The sequence below is a fragment of the Cryptomeria japonica genome, unplaced genomic scaffold (assembly GCF_030272615.1).
Source record: "Cryptomeria japonica unplaced genomic scaffold, Sugi_1.0 HiC_scaffold_632, whole genome shotgun sequence".
Taxonomy (NCBI): Eukaryota; Viridiplantae; Streptophyta; class Pinopsida; order Cupressales; family Cupressaceae; genus Cryptomeria; species Cryptomeria japonica.
In genome coordinates, this window is record NW_026729432.1 from 50,753 (window position 1) to 74,783 (window position 24,031).

At 36.3% G+C, this 24,031-nt stretch overlaps 2 protein-coding genes across 2 annotated transcripts; both read left to right on the plus strand.

The window, feature by feature from the left end:
- The first annotated feature begins 1,185 nt into the window (after positions 1-1,185).
- On the plus strand, positions 1,186-2,097 carry LOC131052091 (pathogenesis-related protein 1-like). The gene is made up of 2 exons (XM_057986680.2): positions 1,186-1,432; positions 1,600-2,097. Exons 1-2 carry the CDS (start codon positions 1,252-1,254, stop codon positions 1,905-1,907), a joined length of 489 nt encoding a protein of 162 aa, XP_057842663.2. The 5' UTR covers positions 1,186-1,251; the 3' UTR covers positions 1,908-2,097.
- A 20,035-nt stretch (positions 2,098-22,132) lies between these two features.
- On the plus strand, positions 22,133-23,044 carry LOC131872507 (pathogenesis-related protein 1-like). The gene is made up of 2 exons (XM_059216082.1): positions 22,133-22,379; positions 22,547-23,044. The coding sequence occupies exons 1-2, from the start codon at positions 22,199-22,201 to the stop codon at positions 22,852-22,854; spliced, it is 489 nt and encodes a 162-aa protein (XP_059072065.1). The 5' UTR covers positions 22,133-22,198; the 3' UTR covers positions 22,855-23,044.
- The last annotated feature ends 987 nt before the right edge of the window (positions 23,045-24,031 follow it).

A 24,031-nucleotide genomic window follows, 5' to 3' on the forward strand; every position in this document is an offset into this window, starting at 1 on the left:
GTAAGGCGCGTTCATCTCCTCATTTTAAGAATAAAATAATGCATTTCTACCTCAACACTGAAATGCAAAACACAATCTTTCACACATCCACACTCAATTCAAGTTCAATATTGATTATCCTCCTGTGAGGGACCCAGACGTGTGTAAATGTCCTCTCTCCATGCGAGACAAGTTTATCTCAACCCTTCATTTCACGATTTGATCGCCTTCATCCAATTACATTCTCTTCGGGCCTCAACTTTATTGCATCTCATTTCGCAATTACAATAAAGCTATTATCACTTACATTCACTTGATCTAATCATATACTCCATATTTGAATACTACTTATCCTTTCCCACATACAAGAAAATCCTAGACTCCAATCTAAGACATGATCTCTACCATCCATATCTTGACAAACTATCCAAATCTAGAGGTGCTTCAAAGATCGTTATTTTACTTGTCTATGGTCAAACAAGGTGGCATACATATCAACATTTTCATTATAACTAGGGATTGAGTATCTTCGGATTCTCAAATGAATGTAAAAGATAAATTAATTAATTAAATTCATTAGTGTGTAAAATAATACATCTAACTTCTCGAACTCTCATCATATTAATTGATATCTACTCATCTATTGTACCATTTTAAAAACGGAAAACTTAGTAATAACCATTGATATATTAAAGATTAGACATGGTCTCTATATTTTATTTTAAATTTTCTTTAATACATATTATAATTATTTAAATTTAAATTACTTATTATAAATAATTGAAATGCAAATGGAAAGAAATTGCCATGTTCATAGATAATATTCATTTGCTTGCCTACGCACATCTGAAGATATTCATTGTCCAGCTACAACATCGTATGAATTCTAATGAGAGTGGAGCGAGGAAGCTTCCAGAACAATAGTAAAACATTCAAAACGTGTGATGAGGATCCGCTCAATGTGATAAAGTGAGTCGGTAGGTACCTAGTAAAGTCCAAATGCTTTGGTAATTTTAACTGGTTTGTTGTTGTGGCGAATCTTTTGTTTTCTGTGCCTGCTTCGAAAGTCAGTCAATGAGAAAGGGCACGTTACTTTGACTAAACAATCAAAATCAGTTCACAAGAAAGATTAGTAATAGAGCTCTTGCAATTCACTCTATAAATACCATACATACATCTTCTCATACAAAACACCACACCGAACGAACGAAGGCAAGCATTTCGAAGAAGAGTTTTTGTAGAAATCTTGAGATAAAGAGAAGAGAAGAGAAGATGGTGGCAGGAAGTTTCAGCATTGAAATAGAGTCTCCAGTGGAGGCAAAAAGGCTGTGGAAAGCAACTGTGGACACCCACAACTTATTGCCAAAGCAAGCACCAGGCCTCATATCGGGCATCACACTTGTTCAAGGTGATGGAGGAGTTGGTACCATTCGACACGTTAATTTCACTCCTGGTAAGTAACATTTAGGTTTGGTTTCACTATTCTAAACTTGCATCATGTTTAAGTTGTACGTCCCATTTTAACAGCTGAAGATATTGTTTTTCGATGAAGTTTTGAATCATAAGAACCAGAGACATTGTTACTAATAATACGATATGAAATTGTAATTGCTATTGCAGCCAACAAAGATTTTAGCTATATGAAAGAGAAAGTGGACTTAGTTGACGAGGCCAACCTGGTTTATGGTTACAGCCTTGTGGAAGGAGGAATGTTGGGGGAAAAGGTAGCGTCAGTAAGCCACAAGATTAAATACACCCCTAAACCAGGGGGTAATGGTGGATGCATTACCACATTTACCTGCAACTACGATAGCCTACCTGGTGTTCCCCAGGATGAAGCCAAAATTGAGGAGATCAAGGCCAACAACACTGGTTTGTTCAAGCAGGTGGAGGAATATCTTATCGCCAATCCCACTTTATACTGCTAAATGGAGTATCAAGATCTCAATGGCAGCAGTGTCAGTGTCACTTAATAATATCTCACACTGATGATGATAACAGGGAGGGTTGCACTATTTGTCAATGGCAGTTGTGCCACTTAGATATACTTCAATAGGAAGATGTATGTCCTAGGCCTGTTAGCTGGGTCTAACTGTAAAGCTTTCTCACTTTCTCAATGTTGGCTTACATTTTGGGTTTCCAATTTCAGCCTCCTCGCAATTGATTAGAAAAAAAACTTTGTGTTTTTGCTGTAATAATGAGCTAAAGGTCGATGCTTTCTTTTAAGTGTTCAATTATGGTTTTACAATTTTGAAATAACTGTCAATCGAGCACTGTCATGGAGGTTAACTACCTTTCGATATAGAATGGAATGGTGATTTCTTCTCTGCTATTTTCATGGAAGCTTCTTTCCGGTAGAGATGCATTGGCCTTCTTTATTAAAATGCAGATTGTCTTGTGGGATTGTATTTTATTTGCTTCTCGACGAAAAATTGAACATAGAATTTTTGTTATCATTGTATAAAAGTGTTAATTGTTCATTGATGTTTTGTATCTATATTTGAAAATTGCCTCAACATACATACCTACATAAACATGAGAAATCTTAACACTAGTGTGATGTTTGATTTGCAAAACTAATTCCACAAAGATAAAATGTTCAGTTCTCTTCATTGATAGATGAAGAAAAAACCATGCAAAGTTGTTAAATATTTCATTCATCTGTAAGGAATTTACGCAAAGGCTTTCTCTGTAAAAGTTTTGGAACCTTTGTTTTCCATTGTATAGATCTTTCTAATACACTCTTTGACAATAGCTCCTGCAACTAAAAGAAAATATAGCCAAAATTAAAACATTTATTTTCTAGACCACATAATCATGAATAGTTTCTCGTACATAGAATTTTTGTTACCATTATATAAATAATTAACTGTTCGCACTATAATAATATTCTACCCAACCTTTGAGCATGCGTTATTATTAATACACACGTCAGAATTGATTTGTGAATTCATTACAATACTTTGGAATCATTGATATTTTTTAATCTACATTTGAAAATTGTATGCACATACCTACATCAACATGAGAAATATTACGAGTGTGAAATTTGATTCGCAAAGATAATCTCGCCAAGGTAATTTTTTATCATAAAATATTCATAACATTTATATTGAAATGAAAAAAAAAAAGAAACAAAAGGTTAAAAGGAGATGGAGAACAACGACGGCGCTAGGGTTTCAAACATAGGCGGTGTTGTAGAAGCTGTTGAGGAAGGAGAGGGAGACGGTGAGAACGATGGAGATGGCCCTAGTTGTTGGGTCGTTTCCTGGTGCCTCTCCCTTCTGTTTTCTTTATGCATCCCTTCGATGCCATGTGGGGGATTTTTTTGTGCCCCATTTTTGTCTGGACGGGTGTTTTACATGTGGTAGTTGTGGGAGCTTTCCCTATTCCGTGTAGATTTGTTGGTGCCATTTCTCAGACTGCTTGCCCTAAGGCTTTTTTTTTGTGCTTGGTTTTGGTGTTGCGTGGTACGTGGGGATTTTGTCCTCTTTTTTAGGTGCTCCCCGTACCTCTTTTTGGACAATGCGTTGGTGGTTGGTGAAAGGTGGGAGCGACGAGAGCGATGTTGGAATGCTTGTGGCTGAGGATGTCGAAGTTGCGAGAGACTTCGCCCTTTTCTGTGTGGTCTCTTTTTCTGCTCCTATGGCCGTTCTGGGTGCTTGATGATTTGTACTGATTATAGTGAGGCTATTGAGGGTTTCTTCCTTCGGTTTTGGTATTTGTTTTGTGAATTTGACCCCAAGTTCTAGAATCTTTGTTTCTAATTATTTTTTTATGAAGATATTTCTTGTTTTCTTTGGCGTGTTTGTGGCCTGGTTGCCTTCTGGGCCCGTTTTCACTATTGGATATTGGGTAAGGGGTTTTGATCTTCTTCTGCTCACTCGTGGATATCCTATCGAGGTGATGTTCCTTTTGAGTTTATCTTTTTAGGCTTCCCAAAGCTCAAGGAAGTGGGTCTCCATGGTTTTCTTGTCTATCATGTTTTAGAGTCGCTTCCTGGTGAATGTTTTGTCTCTCCCTTTCTCTCGATCTTTGTTTCTCCTATTGAGGTGGAGAACCCTTGGTTGGACTGGGTTATGTATCTCTATTGGCTTCCTTGGTTCTCTTCTACTCTTTTTTTTTTGGGGTGAAGCTATCTCCTATAGAAGTGGAGATGTAGGATGCAGGTGATTTTGAGAGGTACTACATGGTTGGATTCCCTGCTTAGTTTTAGTTGCTCCTATGTAGGTGGAGATCTTGGACTTTGGAGGGATCTTCTATTTGTTTGATGGTTCAGGGTGCCATTGCAAAACCCTTTGTGATGGTTTGGGGATCCTATCAGAACCATTTGTTCTTTCTTTTCTGTATGTGTTTGGCTATCTGGAAGAGCAAGTGTTTCCCTTACTTCAAAGGTTATGGGAGCCTTTTCAAAACCTAGTCACCTAGTTGTTTTTTATATGTTATCTTCTCATTTCACTGGGTCTTGAGATTATGGGAGCCTTGCCAAAACCCAAGTTTCAGGTCTTCGTTCCTCTAGGAGTCTCCTATTTATCGACTTCTAGACCTTGAGGTTGTTCAAGCCAAATCTTTGATGCCCAATTGAGGTTATTTAGCTGATGGTTGGTCGTTGTTAATCTTTATTATATTTTTTGAAGTGTTACATCTTGGGGTTTGGGATACCTGCTGATTCAAGAAGATGTCTCTAATCATTGGTACTATTCTAGGCACACTACTGTTTTCTTTTCTTCTTCATGTATTTGTGTTATTCACTAATCTTTTTCTTGGAGCTTACTCTACATCCATTAGGCCGAGTCAATTGATTTTGTGAGCCTTCTATTGACTTGCGTTTATTCCACAACTCTATTATTTTCTTTTTCTTTTCGTCTCTTGAAGTTTTCTTGTTTTCTTCAAGAGTCATATTAATCTTTTTTACCTCAAATTCCAAGGCGATTTTCTTGGTCTATTACGATGATAAGCCATTTAGTGGAATGTTGCCCTAAAGCTCAACATTTAGCATTTGGATCTCCATGCCTTGTGCTTGATATTGATTGCATAACTTATTGGAAGTATCTTTGGTCCACTTTGGTTAGACTACAAGGGCTACATTCCCACCCTCTCGATCAAACCTAGGGATGAAGATGGATAGTGCAAGTTTATGAAGGAAGGGGTCTAAATTGGAATAAAGCTTATGTGATCTTTTAAGTTTTGACAAATTATTGCGAAGGATGCAAAAGAATTTGAATATTTTATCCCAAAAATTGAATGTCTACTGCCTCAATCTAGCTCTCTGTATTATATGAAAATATAAAATATGTATAAAAGATGTTTATATTCTTATAGAATTGAGACTCTATTATTTCTATGAATATAAGCTCGGTTGTCCTTCAACAAATCAAAAAATATTTTAAATCCCTTTGGGATCGAGGGGCTCCTACCATGTATGCATAGAAAGTGGCATATCCATATGTGCCAGCAGACTGCCCACAAAAGCAGTTACAATCTTCGAAGTAATGGAAAATTCCAAACTGGGCATGGTTCAGATTTGCTCCTAAAAAATATTAAACGAAAAAATACCAACATTAAATAGTTTAATAAACTACATGAATTTATGTGTGATGCGAGTAGATTTGGTTATACACCATATATTGTGTATGATTTTTTTCTGAAGAAAAAGTGTATGGATGGATTAGGCTATTGCAATTCTGGCTCTTAGGTCCTACCTCAAGATCTCACCAGAGGGAGATTTGGGGATGGAATCCACAAAATAAACGTTTATAACCTCTCATCGTAGATCACTTATATCGTAACAAAATATTTTATTTCTTGTTCGCTGATAGCTTCTTCCTGGGATCTTACTGCATATGCCACCGAAACCTCTCCTACAGCTTCGTTCTTCTGAGTCCATCAAACAAACCGGATTACTTTAGTATAATGAAACGAATTTTATTTGTTCTACATCAAATAATTACATAATTCATGGCATGACCAAAGATCACTTACTGCACCACCACGACACCCCATTTTAAAGACTCCAATGAAAGTGGTCATGCCCTCATACACTGAAAAATGACAACGATGATGGTTATACGGATAAGGTGAGTTTGAATTTTCCTTTCCCATGGTTTAAAATCGTACAAGAAAATGTAATCTATTGATGAGAAACAATTATGGCACGATACAGATTCTGTGGGGGCTCCCCACATAGAATAGTTTGTTGGCTAATTATTTAATCCCATCTCATTTGAGATGCCATTGAATGATGAGTAGTTCGATAGGGAGAAGCTAACAAGCTCACACAATTAAGGATATATGAAGCAACACTACATGTAAATCATGGCATTAGTCTCCGGAATTTAAACGCCACCTACTATTCGCTCACTGATGGCCCAATAGGGAGAAGTTGTGAGGCTGACAAATATTGTATAGTTTAAGATCGTGCCATGTAAAAATTTGTGATAAGAATTCAAAAGGTCCTAGATAAAATGTTGTAGTCAATCAACCAAGGGATCAAAATCTCGAGGATTTAAAAACAAAATTAAACTTAAAAAAAAATTCATGATGGTCAACAACAGGTATACTGTAGTTTTGGTGACCTGTGATGGATTATTTGTTTGCAAAGAAAGAATAGAAACATGAAATTAACCTTTAGAGGAGGGTAATGTATAATTGTTTTTACAGATCTTTAGACAATTACATAAACTTAATAGAAGTGAGCATAAATAGCATGCGATGCCACAACAAAGTGATTTACGTGGGGAAAGGTCTTTAGAGAGAAAAACCCCACACCCCGAAAGCCACCCAATATATTATTAAAGTATCGACAATAGATTACAATATAATTATAGAGCAAGCTTCTCACAGGAGTATCACCAATTGAGATCCTGAGGTAACTCAACAGCTATCACGCCCTAATTATACATCACACTAAATAGTTGTAATACAATTCCGTTATAATATAGGTTTCCTTCTAGAGGGAAGAAAAGAACACCGAGTATGGACTGCTAGATCTATGGCCTATTTCTAAACACTCAAGATTCGAAATTATTTTAATCAAGTTTCCACAATCCATTAGTTAATTATCATCCCGTTTTCTAAAGTTTGATTGTGTCTTTGTTTTTTGCATCAATATTTCGGATCACACTCTGTGATCCATCACCAGATGTATGAGAGTGTCAAGAGATGTATGGGATTGTCACGATCAATTTTTTTACATATCTTGGCAGTCTCATACATCCTGATGATGGATCATAGAGTGTCATCTGAAACCAAGATTTACAATAACAACTGATACATAAAATGCGGCTTTATCAATTATCAAGAGTTCTAGAATTGCTTCCATAGCACACAAAATGCACCGGTAGGAAAAATCGAGCATTCCTTATCCAACACTCTAAATGTACTTGAACGCTTCTCTTTTATTCACCCATCTAAATGCATCGTTAGAATGTTCAACACTCTAAATGCACCAGTACGATATTCAACACTCTAAGCACACCAATACAATTTTCCTAACAAATCTTCCACTTGTTGAATGCCTTTCAAGAGGGACGAGAGGGGTTCCAACATCATTATTTAATCACTAGGGGCTGAGAGCCCCATAGACTCCGAACACCATCTGAACTTCTCTATGCTCATAGCCTTAGTTAAAGAATCTCCAACATTGATCAAAGTCTCCACTTTAACCAACTTCACCCTACGATTCTCGACTATATCCATGATAAAGTCATGCTAAACATCAATGTGCTTGGTCCCGACATGAAATGTCACGTTCTTATCTAGACATATCGCACTTTGATAATCGCAATAAATTATCCATACACCTTGTTTTATTTCAATGTCTGAATACAATCCATTAAGACAAACGACTTCTTTACAAGAGCGAGTAGCTACCATATACTCTGCTTCAGTAGTAGAAAAGGCAACCACATCCCATCTCTTACTTGTCAGACTAATTGCACCACCAGATAAAGTAAACACAAAAGCACCATTGGATTTCCTGCTTTCAACATCACTTGCCTAGTCTGAATCCACATAACCATGAACATCAATGGAAATCTTGTCTCATACCAAATTACCATGATAAAACAAAGAATATTTTGGGGTGCCCTCCAAATATCTGAAGACCTTTTCAATTGCATCCCAATGAATTCTGCCAGCATTAGACATATATCTCCAAAGAACTCCCACTGCTTAGGAAATGTCCGATCTAGTACAGACCATATCATACATCAATCTTCAAATTGCGCTCTGGTAAGGCACTCTGCTCATGTCTTCCATCTTTGATGGGGATGCAGGGCAATATGAAAATGGAGAATTTTATTCCAACTGTAAAAGGAACACATAATGGTATAGAGTGGTGCATGTTGAACCTCTGTAAGATTGAATTGGCATACTTAATCTAGCCTAGCCATAAATTTTTGTTCACTCTATCTCTTGTAATCTCCATCCCAAGAATGTGTTTTTTCGTACCAAGATCTTTCATTTCAATTTTAGCAACAAGCTGAGACTTTAGTTCTGAAATCATACCTTTCCCTTTACCAATGAATGACATATCGTCAACATATAATGCAATGCACAGGAAATGATCACCATCAAAGTTATAATAAACATAGTGATATGACTTATAACCCTCAAAACCCAAACTCAAAACACATGTATAAAATTTTGGGTACCACATTCTAAGACGAGGTTCGAGGCCAAACAAATAATTCTTCAATTTTCCAACCAAATTACTTTTACCTTTTATCACGCAATGCTCTTGCTGCATGTCATATGAATTTCCTCCTAAAAATCATCATGAAGGGATGTAGTTTTCACATCCATTTGCTCAACCTTTAAATTATAAGCATCAGCGGTAGAAAGAAAAAATATAATGGCTTTTATTTTCATAAGAGGAGAAAATATCTCACCATAACCAATTCCCTCAACCTCACAGTAACCATTCGTAACCAAGCGTTCTTTATAATTCTCAATACCTCCATTTGAACCAATCTTTTTCTTGAAATCCACTTACAACCGACGGGTTTTCATCCTTCAAGAAATGGTACAAGATCCCATGCATCATTCCTTTTCAAAGCCACCATTTCATCATCAATAATAACCTTCCAAGATTCTTCATCATTCATACCTAATCCCTCTTCTAGAGATGTAGGTTCATCCACATTAGTATTCAAAGAAATAAGAAACTGCAAACACTAGGTCAACACCTTTCAGATGGTTGTCTGTGGCTTGTAGACCTTAAAACAAGCTTGGTTGGTTGTCTATGTCTATGTTTTCCATCTTAAAAATAAAAACGTCTTTTTAGCTACTAATCAATACATTTTTAGAAAACTTAATTGATGTGTCTCCAAACCATTTTATGCGCCGATTCCTATTTTGAAAAGAGAAACTTGATTATTTTAAACATAAAGCATGAAAGAAAATAACATACATGTAAAAATTTTCATGATTTGAAATGTAAAATACAATAGAATAGTTTTGATTAATAAAAGAAAGAGAGGGCCTATACCCATTTACATAACCAGGAGGAGCTCACAAGAAGTGAAACCCCCAGACACCAAAAAAGGGAACACCCCTTTTTTGAGAAGCAATCCAGAAGAAAAAAGAACCCAAAAGGCGGGAACAAGGGTCCCAAACTCTTAGCAGACTTACACTCTCACATTCTATAAAAAGAGGGGTTTTGGAGAGCACCCCAAACCATAATCCTAAACGAAAACCCTTGCATTGGCCAAAAAATAAAGAAAATAAAAAACTAATAGAGTGTAAAAAACTAACAGAGTGTTTTGGAAGGCACCCCACAACCTAAAAGGAACACCTAGCCATTCTTGTAGAGCAAAAAACAATCTTGAATGGACTAGCCCAAACATGTTCAAAGGCACCTTGATGGAACACCTGATATCATAAATAAAAAGGGAGAAAATATGAGAGAGAAGGATAACTCGGGAAGAGACCATAGCCAGAAACTGAAAGAATTGGAAAAAAAGAGATCCTAGAACCTACCGTTTGCACAAGATCCTAAAGGAAAGCGACAAAGCCATAAACCATGGGGAAGTAGGGATTGAAAGTAGAAGTCCCCCATGAATAAAACAACCTCTAGAAGCAACAAGGATCCAACATTATAGAAGAATAACGAAGAATAGAGCCTTCTTTGATTAGGCACCCGCAAGGTATCCGGGGCCCACAACATCCATTCTAGTTCCACCCACCGCAGCATGAGGAAACTCTTTGCCAAAGGAAAATGTGCCTTTACGAACAACAAAGACAACGTGCTACCAACTCACAACATAAAAATAATCCTTGAAGAACACAACACCTTCAAGGCCAACCACCAAAAAGTTACTAGAAGGTGAGAGTCAAATAAAACTTCCAAACCCCGAACCAAGTAGGAAAGGAGGATTGAGAGACAACAACACAAAAATAAGAAAGAAGAAGCCCTTCCTAATGAATCCCTAGCATCAAAAGACACCACCATCTAAAGAAAACAACCGCCCTTCGTAGGACCAAAAGCACATAATAGAGGAGTCCACGACACAGAGAAGTAGCAACCTGCTAAGTTGATATTGTAGGGTAATGTACATCCCCCATGATTTTCAACACCTACTACGTTGGTCTTCGATTCTCTTTTTCCATCCTTCTTCATTATTTCCACGAAGCTTGAGAGAAGTAGCAAATCTTCCACTTGGGTCTAATTTTTAGATGGTGTACTACATTTTTCCTTTGTTCACTTATCTTTTGTATAAGCTGATGCGCTTCACTTTGTAGATGATGATAGATATTAAGGGCTATAAGAATACTTATTTGGTGAATTCTCCCAGCAATCATACTAATACAACGTAGGAAGAAATTACGCCACAGTCTTAGTTGTCATAGTAGTTCAGGTTCGGGCTTTGCTCCCCAATATCAAAACTGTAGCTTCTCTTTAATATTATCCATTTCCTATAATATCAATTTATACACATGCCTAATGTATTGTTAAAAAAAAAAAAGAATTAAAAAAATCATGTTTCAACAATCACCTTTGTATGATCTTTTAATCATTTTTTTTTAAAAATCTAATAATATTCTTAAATATATTAGAAATTTCAAGCACTTTATTAAGGGTATTCCCTAAAAGAATTCAAATTGGTTGAATATTATTGACAATAATGTCACACAAAATATAATAATAATAATTAGACTAATAATTTAATATCAATTGTAGAAGATTTTGATTCATTATATTTTTAATCATTTAAGGATTTTTTTATGACTTATTCTATTAATGATATCATTGTCTTCATTTTCAATGCTACTTATTGAATGCACTTTGTCTTATTTAAATACAGATAAATAATTATTTATTTATTGATAATAGAGAGTAGACTGAATTACAAAACAATTAAATTTGTGTCAACAATTCATGCCAGCCTTCTAAGTATGTATCCACATCAGAGAGTATGTAAAGATTAGGGTATTGACATATGGGTTTATACAAAATACCGGTCAACATATACAAAAAGATTATACAGTCCTAAACCGTGATATATGCGAAACATATACAGGCCTATGCAGCTAAAGAGGCATATACAAAAGACTATCCAACTATATACATCCATAATGAGATAAATTTGTGCTAGATCCAAGCAGTCCATTCGAAGGGGCCTTCTATCCAAACCAACCTCCGACCATCCAACATTCCGACAGAGTGTACCATTTGCCGGCAAACCAGCTGTCCATTTCCTATGATTTTCTCCATAAGAGCATCCATGATTCTAGAGAAATTATAAAGGGGGTTCTTTCTGCATTCATTCTCCCCCAGGTATAGCCATGAGAGAGCTCACAGATAAATATTATTGTATGCCCATCAGTAAGGAACCTACAAAATTTCTCCTTATTCAGCCTGATAACCATAGTAACCTGCGAGAAGATAAAATGAAACCCGAGTCTACGAAAAGACTCAATAAGGGCCCTTTCTTCCCCTTGAAATATTTCTATATTCCTAATTCTCCATAGATGCCAAAGAATTTCACAAGATAACACATTCCAAAAGAGATTAGTGTCTTTCTTAATGCCTTTAATAAATCCAGTAACAACATCAAGTATGTTAATATACATCGGTTTAATCAAACAAAAAATAAGCCAAACTTCCTTACTAATAATACAGTCAAAGAAGATATGTCTACTGGAATCCTTAACTTTACAAATATTATAAAGATCTTCTTTACTATAATCAAATCTAATAGGCAATTTATCAAGCATTAACAACCATCTAAAAGTTTTCTTTTTAGGAGCCAGAGGAGAGCTCCAAAGAGCCTTAAATATTTTGCCCCATTGAGCAGGTGATAATTCCGAGTACCAAATAATATTAACATGATTAAGAATATCAACATTATATGATATAGTTTTATAGATAGAAATTAATTTCACATTACAGAGTGGGCTGCCATCAGCCCATGAGAAGGATACAAACCTGTCTTCATTCACATTGCATCTTTTAGGAAGCTGCAAGAGATCACATGCATTGTACATAATGTCTTATGGTCTTTTATTAGACAAAGGAAGCTGATATTTGCTGGAAAGACCATCCCATGAGATGAGAGCACCATTAACAATAATATCTTTAAGACAACAAATACCTTTGTTGGCCCATTTCTTGGCCGAACATCCTTGAGTGAGATCGAGGGGTTTACCATTGTGGGCTAAGTTCCACCAGATTGATCATTCCCCACAGACTTGGTTATCGGGACTGATCCAATTTTTGCGAATACTAAACCTAACGCTCTCCCATGCCTTCCAAATAGATTTAAAGACAACAGAGCCTGTGGTAGAGACTGAGAAGGTTCCAGCTAAAAGGTCACTAATAGGAAGGGATTTCCAGGATTTAGCCTTCTTGGGAACACCCAGTCTGACGTTGTTCCGAATGAGTACTTTCCAAGGTTCATTGCCTTCCAATGAATGGAAGATCCATTTAGCAACAAGTGCAGTCCCGTGCACTTTAAGATCCTAAACATCTAGTCCTCCAATAGTCTTGTCCATACAACAGCAATTCCATTTGACTGAGTGAGGTTTTCTTTGACCTCTACCATCGGACCACAAAAAATATCTGATTATCTTCTACAACTCATTGATTTGATAATTAGTAAACATCCATACAGAGGCATAGTAGATACTATAGGCTAACATAATCTTTTGCCAAACTTGTACTCTCCCGGCCAGCGAGAGGTAGTGTTTGTTCAATTTGGTAAGTTTGCTGTCAATCTTGACCTTAATCCATACCCACATATCTTTGAGGCAAGGAGAGATTGTGAAAGGAATCCCGAGGTATCTGAAAATTGTGTTAGGTCCTCCCCATTGAAACCCATAGGTGGAGAGACAATTTGGTGGCCCCTCAGACTAACTGAGTATAGTAGATTTGGTTTGGGAAATCTTTTCCCCTGAAGCATCACAGAACAAGGTGAGGTTGGGAGATAAAGCACTCAAGTTTTCCTTGGACAGTTCAAAGAAAAGTGTAGTGTCATCTGCAAACTGAATGTTAAGCAATTTAGAATTATTCAAAAGGGAGATCCCTCTAACCCTTGGGGAGAGAGAGTTATCCCTGAGAAGGTAAAACAGAGCGTCAGAGGATATTACAAAGAGAGTAGGGGATAGTGGGCACCCTTGCCGAATAGATCTACTAAGCTTGAAGGGCTACAAGATCAACCCATTAACTTCTACCTGGGAATGAGCATCCCTAAGGAGTACCTGAACATATTGAGAGAAAACCTCAGGGAAACCAAAAGATTTAAGCATCATGGAAATAAAGATCCATTCAATCCTATCGTAAGCCTTTCCAAAGTCCAATAGAAACATGACCACCTTTTGATCCGAAAGTCTAGCCAACTCCATAGCCTCACAACTGGTAATGAGGTTCTCCAAGGTGTATCTCCCTTTAATAAATGCAGTCTGAGTGATACAAATAAACTTAGGAAGGATATTTTCAAGTCTAATAGCAATCATCTTCGCAAGGATCTTAAAGGATACATTAAGTAGTGTAATAGGACGCGACTTTTTGATAAGAGCCTTCTCCCCTTCTTTAGACAAGTTTGATATGGCCTCTATTAATGTTAGCACCCAGAGACCCTGTCTTAGTAGATTCCTTATATACCTCTAGTAAGTTATCCACAATCCAGCTAATATTAGCCTTATAGAACTCATTGGTAAGCCCATCCGGACCGAGGGCTTTACCATTATGCAAATATTTGATGGCTCCTTTTATTTCCTCACCGGAGAGAGGCCTACTAAGAGTCTTACCTTCTTGAAGAGAGAGAAGCTTGGGGAAAAGAGTCCGACATTTGTCTTTAGCAAGCATGGATGCAGGAGAATCCTCTTAGGAGAACAACATCTTGTAAAAGAAAGAGTTCATCCATGATCTCTTATTATTCAGAGACTTCCCTGCTATCCACCCACAACATTTCTATCTTCTCCTTGAACTGTTTTTGGTTAACAAGGTTGAAGAAGAATTTACATCCTTTATCTCCTTGAGACAACCACAACATCCTACCTCTAGTCCTGGCTACCATGGCTCTAACATGCTGAAATTTCCCGAGTTTATCTCTAGCCACTCCCACCAAGTGGGTAAGATGTGAACTGTTGGGGTCTCTTTGAATGTCTTACTCTGCCTTATGCATATCAAAGGAGAGGATAAGCTCCATCTGTCTAGCATCCTTGGCCTACTTCTTACCAATGGTACAAAGAACCTTCTGCTAGTCAGACATTGAGGTATTCCACCTATTAATATTAGAGATATCTTGAGAATCCCATTTATTGAACAATCTTACAATATGAATAGCACCCAAAACATCATGGTCCTACAATAATTTACTGTTAAGGATGAATTTGCCACCACTTTTGTTATCCGTCTTGTTAGAACTTCTGAAAACAATATTGGCAAAAATGGGGTGATGGCCAGATACAGAAGAAGGCCTCAGAATCATCGGGCACCCTTGTTGATCCGGGACAAAGGATAAGGCATCCTTGTTGGTTTAGAATCTGTCCAATCTAGAGAAAATCCCGTTTCTAGCTATTTGATAACTGCACCAGGTAAACCATATTCCCTTATAGGGTTGTTTTAAACCTTCCAAGGGGTCAAAGAGTCTCTTAATGCTTTACAGTCTTACCCAATCTACCTTCTCTTCCCCTTTCCACTCAACATTGGCTCCCCCTAACTTATCTTCCTTGTGTTCAACCATGTTAAAGTTTCCCCCAAGGACCTAGGGGATATCTGGAAGTGATGCAAGCCATTTCCAGAGGTCAGATCTATCCCTATAATCATTGAGAGTGTACATAGTGCAAAGCCCAAAGGAAGAGTCACCATGCTCAAAGGTGATCCATACAACCCTATTGCAGGAAGAAATTATGCTAGAGTCTTAGTTCTCATAATAGTTGGTTTGAGCTTTGCTCCCCATTATCAAAACTACAGCTTCTCTTTAATATTATCCATTTCCTATTATATCAAATTATATACATGCCTAATGCATTTTCCCAAAGAAAGCAAAAATTAATTGCTAAACCACTCCCATTTGACTCCCATTTGGCAAGAATTAAGATCCTAAAGGCCTAGTCCTCCAATAGTCTTTTCCATACAAAACCACTCCCATTTGACTAAGTGTTCTTTTCTTTGACCTCTACCATCGGACCACAAAAAATATCTGATTATCTTCTGCAACTCGTTGATTTGATAATTACTAAACATCCATACAGAGGCATAGTAGATACTATAGGCTGACATAATCTTTTGACAAACTTGTACTGTCCCAGCCAGTGAGAGGTACTGTTTGTTCCATTTGGTAAGTTTGGTGTCAATCTTGCCCTTAATCCACACCCACATATCTTTGAGGCAAGGAGAGATTGCGAAAGAAATCCCCAAGTATCTGAAAATTGTGTGAGGTCATCCCCTTTGAAACCCATAGGTGGAGAGCCAATTTGGTGGTCACTTAGACTAATTGAGTATAGTAGATTTGGTTTGGGAAATCTTTGCCCGTGAAGCATCACAAAACAAGGTGAGCTTGGGAGATAAAGCACTCAAGTTTTCCTAGGAAAGTTCAAAGAAAAGTGCAGAGTCATCTGCAAACTGAATGTTAATCAATTTAGACTTATTCGAAAGGGAGATCCCTCTAACCCTTGGGGAGAGAGAGTTATCCCTAAGAAGGTAAAATAGAGCATCAGAGGCCATTACAAAGCGAGCAAGGGATAGAGGGTACCCTTGTCAAATAGATGTACTAAGCTTGAAGGGCTACGAGATCAACCCTTTAACTTCTACCTGGGAATGAGCATCCCTAAGGAGTACCTGAACATATTGAGAGAAAACCTCACGGAAACCAAAATCTTTAAGCATCATGGAAATAAAGCTCCATTCAATCCTATCGTAAGCCTTTCCAAAGTCCAAAAGAAAAATGGCCACCTTTTGATCCGAAAGTCTAGCCCACTCCATAGCCTCCCAACTAGTAATGAGGTTCTCCAAGGTGTATCTCTCTTTAATAAATGCAGTCTGAGTGATACAAAAAAACTCAGGAAGGATATTTTCAAGTCTAATAGCAATCATCTTCATAAGGATCTTATAGGATACATTAAGTAGTGTAATAGGATGCGAATTTTTGATAAGAGCCTTGTCCCCTTCTTTAGATAAGTTTGATAAGGCCTCTATTAATGTCAGCACCCAGAGACCCTGTCTTAGTAGCTTCCTTATATACCTCTAGTAAGTCATCCACAATCCAGCTAATATTAGCCTTATAGAACTCATTGGTAAGCCCATCCGGACCAAGGGCTTTATCATTATCCAAATATTTGATGGCTCCTTTGATCTCCTCAACCGAGAAAGGCCTACTAAAAATCTTACCTTCTTGAAGAGAGAGAAGCTTAGGTAAAAGAGTCCAACATTGGTCTCTAGCAAGCATGGATGCGGGAGAATCCTCTGAGGAGAACAATATCTTGTATAGAAAAGAATTCATCCATGATCTCTTCTTCTTGAGAGACTTCCCTGCTGACCACCCACAACTTTTCTATATTCTCCTTGAACTGTTTCTGGTTAAGAAGGTTGAAGAAGAATTTAGATCCTTTATCTCCTTGAGACAACCACGACATCCTACCTCTAGTCCTGGCTCCCATGGCTCGAACATGCTGAAGTTTCCCGAGTTTATCTCTAGCCACAACCACCAAGTGGGTAAGATGTGAATTGTTGGGGTCTCTTTGAATGTCTTACTCTGCCTTATGCATATTAGAGGAGAGGATTAGCTCCAGCTGTCTAGCATCCTTGGCCTTTTCTTACCAATGGTACAAAGAACCTTCTGCTAGTTAGACACCGAGGTATTCCGACTAGTAATATTAGAGATATCTTGAGAATCCCATTTATTGAACAATCTCGCAATATGAATGGTAGCCGAAACATCATGGTATTGTAATAATTTACTGTTAAGGATGAATTTGCCACCACTTTTGTTATCCGTCTTGTTAGAACTTCTGAAGACAAGATTGGCAAAAATGGGGTGATGGCCAGATAGGGAAGAAGGCCTCACAATCATTGGGCATCCTTGTTGATCCAGGACAAAGGATAAGGCATCCTTGTCGGTGTAGAATCTGTCCAATCTAGAGAAAATCCCGTTTCTAGCTTTTTGATAATTGCACCACGTAAACCATATGCCCTTATACGCTTGTTTTAAACCTTCCAAGGGGTCAAAGAGTCTCTTAATGCTTTTCAATCATACCCAATCTAACTTCTCTTCCTCTTTCCACTCAACATTGGCCCCCCCTAACTTATCTTCCTTGTGTTCAACCATGTTAAAGTCTCCCACAAGGATTAAAGGGATATCTGGAAGGGATGAAAGCCATTGCCAGAGGTCAGATCTATCCCTATAAACATTGGGAGTGTACATAGTGCAGAGCCCAAAGGAAGAATCACCATGCTCAAAGGTGACCCATACAACCCTATTGCAGGAAGAAATTATGCTAGAGTCTTAGTTCTCATAGTAGTTCTGGTTTGAGCTTTGCTCCCCAATATCAAAACTATAGCTTCTCTTTAATATTATCCATTTCCTATTATATCAAATTATATACACGCCTAATGCATTGTCCCAAAGAAAGCAATAATTAAAAAATTCATGTTTCAACAATCACCTTTGTATGATCTTTTAATCAGTTGTTTTTTAAATCTAGTAATATTCTAAAAGATATTAGAAATTTCAACCACTTTATTGCGGGTATTCACTAAAAGAATTCAAATTGGTTGAATATTATAGACAATAATGTCACACAAAATATAATAATGTTAATTAGACTAATAATTTAATTTAATTTGTAGAAGATTTTGATTCATTATATTTTTAATCATTTAAGGAATTTTTTATGACTTATTCTATTAATGATATCATTGTCTTCATTTTCAATGCTACTTATTGAATGCACTTTGTCTTATTTAAATACATATAATTAAAATATTTATAAATTTAAATTATTATTTGAATTTTCTTTACGAAATAAAATGAATCTATAAAGTAAATAATACATGGGATAATTAATTTGAAGCACAATGAAAATTTGGTAGGATGGATTCGTTCTTTGATTTGCAATTTTTTTTACAAGAACACTAATATGATCAAATCGAGGTTATGCACGATCTACTACTGTATTTATATCTAGAATATGTTGGAATGAAGGAACATTGAGGGGGGAGCGGGTGGGTGGATCAGTGTTCTGCAAACTTTGATATTATTAATCTGTTCCTTTAACCATTTAATGCATTTAATCAAAATAAACATGCAAGAACATAAAATGAACAAACACAACACCATAGTACAAGGATTTTATATGTGGAAGCCGTGTTAGGGGAAAATCCACGGTAGGGATGAACCCACAAAATGAGTATACTCAAATAAAGGTTTCACAATGGCAATGCACATGCATTTAGGCATACTGCTTAGAGCTCACTTCTCAAAAGGAGGGTCATTGCCTAAAAAATCATTAACAAAAGATAACTGAAATGTCCGAACTGAAGAACAACATCTACAAATTCCCAAGTAGAGTTTCGTTTAATTACGAAACACTGATTTCTTACACTTTATCTCTTACTTCTCTGTCAGGTTGTTCATCTATGAATTTGAAGCATAGATATCTATCCCGCGCATGTGAAACTGCGCACAATCGATCACCAACACCTTTTTTTATGCTTAAAATGATTAAAAACATTGATTATATATATCCGCAACATGAAATCATATCCATCGCTAGTTGGCTCAAGAACACTTAGAATATTATTGAAATGTGTATGAACTGTGGAGTACATTCGAGCACAAATAGTAATGCGGACCAAAACAATTGCTCACACGTTATCAAAACTGTCGGCTAAACCTCTCGGATCACAAAACCAATCACCGAAACCGCTCGATCAAATCTGCACAACGATCAACTACACAAGTCGGCTTGTCCTAGACTGACGGACCGGAACCCGGTACTCAGAGGCTTGCATAATGCACACCAATCACCACCAGAGACCAAAACTCTGGAATAATATGTTCCAGACATCCATCTACCTTCCTTCAGATCCATAACATAAAATGGTAACCTGAAACGAAATCCCGACATAAATACTAAACACTGTCAGATGCTTTGTCCTAGGCTTGCCGAACTTAAGCAAATTACCAATAAAACTTCCGATATGATCAAATGAAGTTATGCGAATGGGATCACGGACTTGGGTTGCCATCAGTGACAACACCTGATAACCTGTGCAGTGTCCCTTGCAAATAGAATATGTATTTGGTATTTACCAATAAATAGTAATTCTTGGTCAGTGCTAATAAGAAAAATAAAGGTCTTGCATTTGAATATGTATGGTTTTAAACAAAAAAGAACAAAGTACTTCTTGCATCATCAATTTTAGATTATATTTAACGAGATGACTTTTGTAAAGGAGAAAGAAAAAAAAACTGGAAGACATAAGCCTATAATTAAATTAAATTTGGCACAAATTTTACAGCACATTTGAGATTTAATTTGTAACGTATTTTGAAAGGAAGTAAATACCTTATAAAATCTGGAGGAGTAAGTCCATAAGATGCTCCTAAAAGAAGATCGTGCAAAAACTATTTGATATCTTCCGGTTTATGTTCAATAGTTTTAAAAGGGAGCATCGTTACATGTTTCATTAGAAAGATAAGCCTAAAACCAATGCAATTAATTTTATTATCGCATTATGACAACAACTTGCCAATTATTTGGCATGTAAATGGTAATGAAAAATCTATCCCACAATGCGAGTGTGTCTTGAAATGTTTGCAAGATCGCATTTTCTTGTTGAGAGGCAAAGTTGAAATGAACTCATCTTTAAGTCCTTTTTTCATTTGAAGCAAACATAAAGTGAGTGTGTTGGAGCACACTTAGGTTATAACTCACTCATGTTATAATTCACTCAAATGATTATGCACTTGCGTTATGTTTATTAGGGTACGAAGAAATGGCATGGTAACCTTTTAGTTACCCATCTTTTTGAAATTACCCATTACATGTAAGGGATGTAAATCACTATTTGTATTATTCGTGTTAACTTTTCCCTAGTGAAAATGTTTAATTGATCTTGTATTGTGTCATTCACTTGGTATAAGATATGAAGCTGCATGGTATCGTATTCTCATGTTGTAAGCACAACTTGAATCATTAATATACATTGAATTATATATATTTAAAGAGGTTCATATTTTTTTAGATAGTTAAAATTCCCTTGCACATTTCAACCTAACATTTCTCACAATTTCATCAATTCACATCATAATCCTTTACCAGATATTCACTAACTAACGAAAAACAATATTTAATTCTTTAGACCATCTTTCCTCACATATTAATTAGGAAAATCATACTTGTTTAATTAATTGAGATAGCTCCCCATCATAATTAGTTAATTAAATCATGTTTAAATGTTTACATTAACATTCCTTCATCACTAAGTAATTAGATGATTTATTCTATCTATTTAATTAGGGTAAGGCGCGTTCATCTCCTCATTTTAAGAATAAAATAATGCATTTCTACCTCAACACTGAAATGCAAAACACAATCTTTCACACATCCACACTCAATTCAAGTTCAATATTGATTATCCTCCTGTGAGGGACCCAGACGTGTGTAAATGTCCTCTCTCCATGCGAGACAAGTTTATCTCAACCCTTCATTTCACGATTTGATCGCCTTCATCCAATTACATTCTCTTCGGGCCTCAACTTTATTGCATCTCATTTCGCAATTACAATAAAGCTATTATCACTTACATTCACTTGATCTAATCATATACTCCATATTTGAATACTACTTATCCTTTCCCACATACAAGAAAATCCTAGACTCCAATCTAAGACATGATCTCTACCATCCATATCTTGACAAACTATCCAAATCTAGAGGTGCTTCAAAGATCGTTATTTTACTTGTCTATGGTCAAACAAGGTGGCATACATATCAACATTTTCATTATAACTAGGGATTGAGTATCTTCGGATTCTCAAATGAATGTAAAAGATAAATTAATTAATTAAATTCATTAGTGTGTAAAATAATACATCTAACTTCTCGAACTCTCATCATATTAATTGATATCTACTCATCTATTGTACCATTTTAAAAACGGAAAACTTAGTAATAACCATTGATATATTAAAGATTAGACATGGTCTCTATATTTTATTTTAAATTTTCTTTAATACATATTATAATTATTTAAATTTAAATTACTTATTATAAATAATTGAAATGCAAATGGAAAGAAATTGCCATGTTCATAGATAATATTCATTTGCTTGCCTACGCACATCTGAAGATATTCATTGTCCAGCTACAACATCGTATGAATTCTAATGAGAGTGGAGCGAGGAAGCTTCCAGAACAATAGTAAAACATTCAAAACGTGTGATGAGGATCCGCTCAATGTGATAAAGTGAGTCGGTAGGTACCTAGTAAAGTCCAAATGCTTTGGTAATTTTAACTGGTTTGTTGTTGTGGCGAATCTTTTGTTTTCTGTGCCTGCTTCGAAAGTCAGTCAATGAGAAAGGGCACGTTACTTTGACTAAACAATCAAAATCAGTTCACAAGAAAGATTAGTAATAGAGCTCTTGCAATTCACTCTATAAATACCATACATACATCTTCTCATACAAAACACCACACCGAACGAACGAAGGCAAGCATTTCGAAGAAGAGTTTTTGTAGAAATCTTGAGATAAAGAGAAGAGAAGAGAAGATGGTGGCAGGAAGTTTCAGCATTGAAATAGAGTCTCCAGTGGAGGCAAAAAGGCTGTGGAAAGCAACTGTGGACACCCACAACTTATTGCCAAAGCAAGCACCAGGCCTCATATCGGGCATCACACTTGTTCAAGGTGATGGAGGAGTTGGTACCATTCGACACGTTAATTTCACTCCTGGTAAGTAACATTTAGGTTTGGTTTCACTATTCTAAACTTGCATCATGTTTAAGTTGTACGTCCCATTTTAACAGCTGAAGATATTGTTTTTCGATGAAGTTTTGAATCATAAGAACCAGAGACATTGTTACTAATAATACGATATGAAATTGTAATTGCTATTGCAGCCAACAAAGATTTTAGCTATATGAAAGAGAAAGTGGACTTAGTTGACGAGGCCAACCTGGTTTATGGTTACAGCCTTGTGGAAGGAGGAATGTTGGGGGAAAAGGTAGCGTCAGTAAGCCACAAGATTAAATACACCCCTAAACCAGGGGGTAATGGTGGATGCATTACCACATTTACCTGCAACTACGATAGCCTACCTGGTGTTCCCCAGGATGAAGCCAAAATTGAGGAGATCAAGGCCAACAACACTGGTTTGTTCAAGCAGGTGGAGGAATATCTTATCGCCAATCCCACTTTATACTGCTAAATGGAGTATCAAGATCTCAATGGCAGCAGTGTCAGTGTCACTTAATAATATCTCACACTGATGATGATAACAGGGAGGGTTGCACTATTTGTCAATGGCAGTTGTGCCACTTAGATATACTTCAATAGGAAGATGTATGTCCTAGGCCTGTTAGCTGGGTCTAACTGTAAAGCTTTCTCACTTTCTCAATGTTGGCTTACATTTTGGGTTTCCAATTTCAGCCTCCTCGCAATTGATTAGAAAAAAAACTTTGTGTTTTTGCTGTAATAATGAGCTAAAGGTCGATGCTTTCTTTTAAGTGTTCAATTATGGTTTTACAATTTTGAAATAACTGTCAATCGAGCACTGTCATGGAGGTTAACTACCTTTCGATATAGAATGGAATGGTGATTTCTTCTCTGCTATTTTCATGGAAGCTTCTTTCCGGTAGAGATGCATTGGCCTTCTTTATTAAAATGCAGATTGTCTTGTGGGATTGTATTTTATTTGCTTCTCGACGAAAAATTGAACATAGAATTTTTGTTATCATTGTATAAAAGTGTTAATTGTTCATTGATGTTTTGTATCTATATTTGAAAATTGCCTCAACATACATACCTACATAAACATGAGAAATCTTAACACTAGTGTGATGTTTGATTTGCAAAACTAATTCCACAAAGATAAAATGTTCAGTTCTCTTCATTGATAGATGAAGAAAAAACCATGCAAAGTTGTTAAATATTTCATTCATCTGTAAGGAATTTACGCAAAGGCTTTCTCTGTAAAAGTTTTGGAACCTTTGTTTTCCATTGTATAGATCTTTCTAATACACTCTTTGACAATAGCTCCTGCAACTAAAAGAAAATATAGCCAAAATTAAAACATTTATTTTCTATACCACATAATCATGAATAGTTTCTCGTACATAGAATTTTTGTTACCATTATATAAATAATTAACTGTTCGCACTATAATAATATTCTACCCAACCTTTGAGCATGCGTTATTATTAATACACACGTCAGAATTGATTTGTGAATTCATTACAATACTTTGGAATCATTGATATTTTTTAATCTACATTTGAAAATTGTATGCACATACCTACATCAACATGAGAAATATTACGAGTGTGAAATTTGATTCGCAAAGATAATCTCGCCAAGGTAATTTTTTATCATAAAATATTCATAAC

Excerpts from the sequence above, each read along its gene's own strand:
- LOC131872507 (XM_059216082.1), top strand. The coding sequence starts at position 22,199 with ATGGTGGCAGGAAGTTTCAGCATTGAAATAGAGTCTCCAGTGGAGGCA. Across the intron at positions 22,380-22,546 it reads ACACGTTAATTTCACTCCTG|CCAACAAAGATTTTAGCTAT; the intron begins GTAAGTAACATT and ends TTGCTATTGCAG.
- LOC131052091 (XM_057986680.2), top strand. The coding sequence starts at position 1,252 with ATGGTGGCAGGAAGTTTCAGCATTGAAATAGAGTCTCCAGTGGAGGCA. Across the intron at positions 1,433-1,599 it reads ACACGTTAATTTCACTCCTG|CCAACAAAGATTTTAGCTAT; the intron begins GTAAGTAACATT and ends TTGCTATTGCAG.